Source organism: Castor canadensis, chromosome 11 (assembly GCF_047511655.1).
Source record: "Castor canadensis chromosome 11, mCasCan1.hap1v2, whole genome shotgun sequence".
In the NCBI taxonomy this organism is placed as follows: Eukaryota; Metazoa; Chordata; class Mammalia; order Rodentia; family Castoridae; genus Castor; species Castor canadensis.
In genome coordinates this window covers 19,301,839-19,307,335 of record NC_133396.1, presented here as the reverse complement: position 1 = coordinate 19,307,335, position 5,497 = coordinate 19,301,839, and the positions used below count along the sequence as shown (strand labels likewise).

The 5,497-nt window shown below is 39.6% G+C and overlaps 1 protein-coding gene across 1 annotated transcript; it reads left to right on the top strand.

Annotated features, from left to right (window-relative positions):
• The first annotated feature begins 852 nt into the window (after nucleotides 1-852).
• On the top strand, nucleotides 853-5,497 carry Krt27 (keratin 27). Its single transcript, XM_020154883.2, has 8 exons — nucleotides 853-1,334; nucleotides 1,789-1,871; nucleotides 2,270-2,426; nucleotides 2,681-2,842; nucleotides 2,928-3,053; nucleotides 4,572-4,789; nucleotides 5,005-5,054; nucleotides 5,183-5,497. Exons 1-8 carry the CDS (start codon nucleotides 909-911, stop codon nucleotides 5,317-5,319), a joined length of 1,359 nt encoding a protein of 452 aa, XP_020010472.1. The 5' UTR covers nucleotides 853-908; the 3' UTR covers nucleotides 5,320-5,497.

The window sequence follows — 5,497 nt, the reverse complement described above, 5'->3', positions numbered from 1 at the left end:
ATGCAACCAAGAAACAATGATTGGATTGTAGATGTGTGGTGGTTAGTGACTTTAATCATAAAATCTCTAAAGTAGTAGGACCAAAAAATTCAAGAATGAGTTGAGGTGAAAAGTAAAGGACATAAATACAGAAAACCATTCTAGGAATAGAGAAAGGAAGAAATGTAGAAATATCAGGCAGATAGCTAGAGGTAGAAAGAGAACACAGGGGCTATAATCTAAGGCCTTCATTTATAGCTGAGGAAGCTGAGGTCCAGAGAGGTTAACCAATTTCCTTACGTAACCTGATTAGCACCAGAGCTTAGACAATAACCAAGACAAATTAAGTGATAATTCAGAAAGGATAAAGAACAAAGGAAAACTTTCTGTCTCCAAAGAAGATACCATATACTTCCTCAATTTTCAGTTAGCACCTGACCTCCTTCCTCCAGTTGAAAATTGTTTTCAGCATATTTGAGAGAAAACTATGAATATGATGTTTCACTTGCTGAAGAAATGAGATGTTATTAGTTTGGGCAAAGGAAAGAGAAATGTGTCTGTCACACTTTTTTTTTAAATTCTTATAGGAATTTTACATTCCTGAAGCCTGGAAGACAGGAAGGGTTACTCACACCAAATTTGAAAGGCATCCCTATAATAACCTTGATAATACTCCACCCTGTCCCATTCCAGAGATAACAAATAACCCCAAGGTAACTATCCACCTACAGAAATAGACACAGTTGGATAAAGACATTCATTAAAAGAAAAATCACCCAATTATGGATAATTCACAGTGAGCTGGCAAACACCATTTTGCTATGAGTTGCAAAGTTCATCAAGAAACACCCTAACAATGTGTATATAAAGCAAATGAAACTGAGTAGGACAGCCACCATCTGAGCATCACTCCAGTCCAGTCCAGCACCATGTCTGTGCGCTTTTCTTCTGCATCCAGAAGGCTGGGTTCTGTGAGGCTCTCTAGTGGAGCATCAGGCTTTGGGGCCGGAAACACATGTGGTGTGCCAGGCATTGGAAGTGGCTTTTCATGTGCCTTTGGGGGTAGCTCCTCAGCAGGAGGCTATGGCGGAGGCCTGGGTGGGGGAAGTGCTTCTTGCACTGCCTTCACAGGGAGTGAGCACGGCCTCCTCTCTGGCAATGAGAAGGTGACCATGCAGAACCTCAATGATCGCCTGGCCTCCTATCTGGACAACGTTCAAGCACTAGAGGAGGCCAATGCTGACTTGGAGCAGAAGATCAAGGGTTGGTATGAGAAATTTGGACCTGGTTCTTGCCGCGGTCTTGATCATGATTACAGCAGATACTTTCCAATAATTGATGACCTTAGAAACCAGGTAAGAAACACAATGTCTTGGGTGTTAGCATTCTCTAGAGTATTTAGCCACATTTATGCACATATATAAGCTTTCCCCACAGGGCGTCTAAATTTTTGTAGTTTATTGTCAATATTAAAAACTATTTCTATTAAAATTCTAATCTTTTCAACATGGCCTACCCATCATCTGGTATTAGATAGGCCTGTATGTTTTTTAGTCATATTAAAATATCAAAAACTAACTGTGTCTCCAATGATGTATTTATAAGCTTTTCCATAGAAAAGAGATTTTTTTTAATGGATATAGTGGGGAATAAAAGAGGCCAACCCTCAATTTCCTGCTTTCTAGACAATCATCTAATTATTGATATAGATGGCAGAAACATTACTGTAATTTCATAAGTAACTGTATTTCAAGGAAATTTGAATTTTTAAACGTATTTCCTCACTCTTAACTACTCTCCTTTAATCAGATCATTTCTGCCACTACAAGTAATGCCAATATTGTCCTACAAAATGATAACGCAAGACTAACGGCTGATGACTTCAGACTGAAGTAAGTAGAGCTGGAGAGAAACAGACAAAAATTATCTAAGCATTTCCCTCTTTTATTTAGGCTACTAAAAATCAGCTCTATGCTTTGTGGTTTTTTGTATTATTCATTTTAAACTAAATGCATAGGAGCATAGTCATGTTAAATAACCTATTTTACTTGGGAAGTTTAGGGCCTATCCCAAAGGAATGTCAAGGTCACAGGAAAAAGAATTTTGAATATTCCCATTTTCCTACTTCAAATAAATGCATTTATTGCATTGTGGGTGATCTAACTGAGGCTTTATGTGTGATTTTAACAGTATGACCTCAAAGCTTAGTTTGAGTTTTATGATCTAAACCATGATATGAACTAATGGCTAGTGAATGACTAAGAATGAGTCTTTCAAACGCATCTCTCAGGTTTGAAAATGAACTGGCCCTTCACCAGAGCGTTGAGGCAGACATCAATGGCTTGCGCAGAGTCCTGGATGAGCTAACCTTGTGCAGAACCGACCTGGAGGTCCAGCTGGAAACCCTCACCGAGGAGCTGGCCTACCTCAAGAAGAATCATGAAGAGGTAGACACTCTTCCTCGCTGGCTTTCACAGCCCACTTCCCTACCAAAACTAAAAATTAGTTTCAGATGATAAATATCACATGTTAAATTAATATCAAGAAGGGGCTTGTCAGTTTCTCCCAATGGCTTTGAAATGTGTATATGCTTCCCTCTTGAAAGAAACAAACCCCACAAAAGCTTCTAACCGTATGGATCCTGTCCCTCCAGCTCCTTTACAAATAGTCAGACCCTAATGTGGTTAAATAAATCTCTCAGGAAATGAAGGCTCTGCAGTGTGCAGCTGGAGGCAACGTGAACGTGGAGATGAACGCGGCCCCCGGGGTGGACCTCACGGTTCTGCTGAACAACATGCGAGCTGAGTACGAAGCCCTGGCCGAGCAGAACCGCAGGGACGCCGAGACCTGGTTCAATGAAAAGGTAAAGCCAGGCTGGGGCCCTGTGTACCTGGCACTGTATGCGTTTGCAACCTACACGGTCTTAACACCTGCCCCTGACTTGGCAGAGCGCTTCGCTGCAGCAGCAGATTTCCGATGACGCTGGTGCCACCACCTCAGCTAGGAATGAACTTACTGAGATGAAACGCACTCTTCAAACCCTGGAGATTGAACTGCAGTCGCTTTTGGCAATGGTAAGTACAAAGCACAAAACGGAGGATTTCCTTCCAGTTAGTATTTCTTATTTTGGATTTTCTGCATTAATTTCCATGTAGACATAAGACACATTTGCTTTTTGTGTATTATATTTCTCTGCCTGGAAGTTATGCCTAGATGATAATAATTGTGAAGCACTAGAAATGAACAAATACAATTATTTTGAGGTACTCAAAAAAGAAAATCATTTTTACCCTAAATCTTCTCTCCCAAGTCAAAAGATTAAAAAAAAAAAAAACACTGTCTGTGGAGAACAAAGATATGTTTATACCTTTCCTGGGTTCCTCATCTACCATTCTTTTTGGCAAGTTAATTAAGAGCACTTAAGTTCCTTTTAAGTGGCCATAAACAAAAGCAAAGTAGAGGTGTGAAGGCTGACTCTAAGCTATCCATGCATAATGATAATAATAACCGTTTTCATTAAGGGTTTGCCCAGTGGTTTCACCCTCGTTAGTCCACAATTAACCCTGAGGCATAGGCAGACAACCTTTATGACTCATGCCATTATCTCCAAAAAGAGAGTCTGAGATTCAAAGACATTAAGCCATTTCCCATTCCTAGAGTCCCACCGCTGGAGATGAAGGAACAAAAGTCGCTGTCCAAATGTTCTAATTCCCAGGTCTATACCTTTCCTGCTATGGCTAAGAAACCTCCAGAGTTTATTCACAAAAGGGAGTATGAATGGTAGAGTCAGTTGTGTAAAAACACTTGCATGTGAAAGGGTAAAATGCTCTCATCTTCATTCCATGTAAAAGCATAGCATGTGCTCCCTCTGTGGATCTATAGAAACTCATCTGGGTTCACAAACTTTAACACTTAAAGGACAGTTCTTTTCTTCGGATCCTTCTACTTATACAAAGGTCATGCAATTGACTATAGGATTTTTTTTTTCATAGAAGAGCTACAATTCTCATGAGACAAGGCTGTCACACAATTAAAAATGAGTTAGTCAAAATTAGAGATAAGGACAAAATAGTTTCTGCCGGGTATGGGGGGGAGGGGGAGGGGGCAGAGTGGGTGGTAAGGAGGGGGTGGGAGCAGGGGGGAGAAATGACCCAAGTATTGTATGCACATATGAATAATAAAAAAATAAAACTTTTTTTTTTAAATGAGTTAGTAAAGTGTAGGGGACTTTTACTCCTGGGTAACATGGCAAATTGTACCAGATCTCACAAACACAGGATATGTTGGTATGTGAGTTAGGGATCTTTAGACTGTGCCCTAGGAAGAAACAGTTTTACATTTTTTATCACATGGGCCTATGAAAATAACACAAATAACTGTGTTATTTTCAAATTTTAAAAAATGCAAATTTAAAATTTGCATTTCAAATTAACAAATGCGATAATTAATATGAACAAATGAAATCTTTTAGATGAATGTGATTGTTTGCTTTATGTAAGGATAAATCTCTTAATGAATCTCATAAGTGATTTGGCTTATTCTGAAACAGTATGGTGACATTTTCTACAAAATTATGTCTTACCAAACCTCAGAAACAGTCCCTGGAGTGCTCCTTGACCGAGACCGAGGGCAACTACTGCTCACAGCTGGCGCAGATCCAGGCTCAGATCGGGGCCCTGGAGGAGCAGCTGCACCAGGTCAGGACTGAGACTGAGGGCCAGAAGCTGGAGCATGAGCAGCTGCTGGACATCAAGGCCCACCTGGAGAAGGAAATTGAGACCTACTGTCGCCTGATAGATGGAGATGATGGGTAAGTACCACTTCCACTTAGAAGATCATTTATCTTAAGATTATTAAAGATTATTTGAAATCAAGTACAAAGTACCTACGATCCAGATCATGTGTGGGAAACACCCTTCTAATACCATTGCAACATTTAATGAACTCATACTTTAAATTAGTGTCTTTTTGATTTCCTTAGCAAAACCCACACTGAAATAATCAATGCAAAATCTATTTTCACAGTGCTTGTTCCAAATCAAAAGGCCAGGGAGGATCAGGAAATCAGATAAAAGGTAAATAAAAGCTGTCTGAAACAGTCCATGTGTTTTCTTTCTTCCTTTTTTGATATGTGTTTCAATTGATGAGTTATTTCCTATTCATGAATTTAATAAATTCTAATAGTTGATATGTGTCATTTTAGATTCATCTAAAACTGCCATTGTTAAAACAGTTGTTGAAGAACTAGATCCTCGTGGCAAAGTTCTCTCATCCAGAATTCACACCCTGGAAGAGAAATCCACCAAAGGCAGCAAGAGCGAACAGAGGGTGCCTTCTTAAACTGCAGCCCCCATGAAAAGAACAGCCCTTTAATGAAAACACTAGCTTCTTAATAAGGGTCCTCTTATTTTTCTGTTGTTATTCCAATGAATCAAGACAAGCTCTTTTTAGGATAGTAGCATTTCTTTGACTTTCTCTAAGGTGGTGTTTCAATAAAAGTTCTTCCTGTTGCAAGTTA

Bases quoted from the DNA above. Each gene is read 5' to 3' on its own strand.
- Krt27 (XM_020154883.2), top strand. From the start codon at position 909: ATGTCTGTGCGCTTTTCTTCTGCATCCAGAAGGCTGGGTTCTGTGAGG. The intron at 1,335-1,788 runs GTAAGAAACACA...TCCTTTAATCAG, and splicing joins TTGATGACCTTAGAAACCAG to ATCATTTCTGCCACTACAAG. The intron at 2,843-2,927 runs GTAAAGCCAGGC...CTGACTTGGCAG, and splicing joins AGACCTGGTTCAATGAAAAG to AGCGCTTCGCTGCAGCAGCA.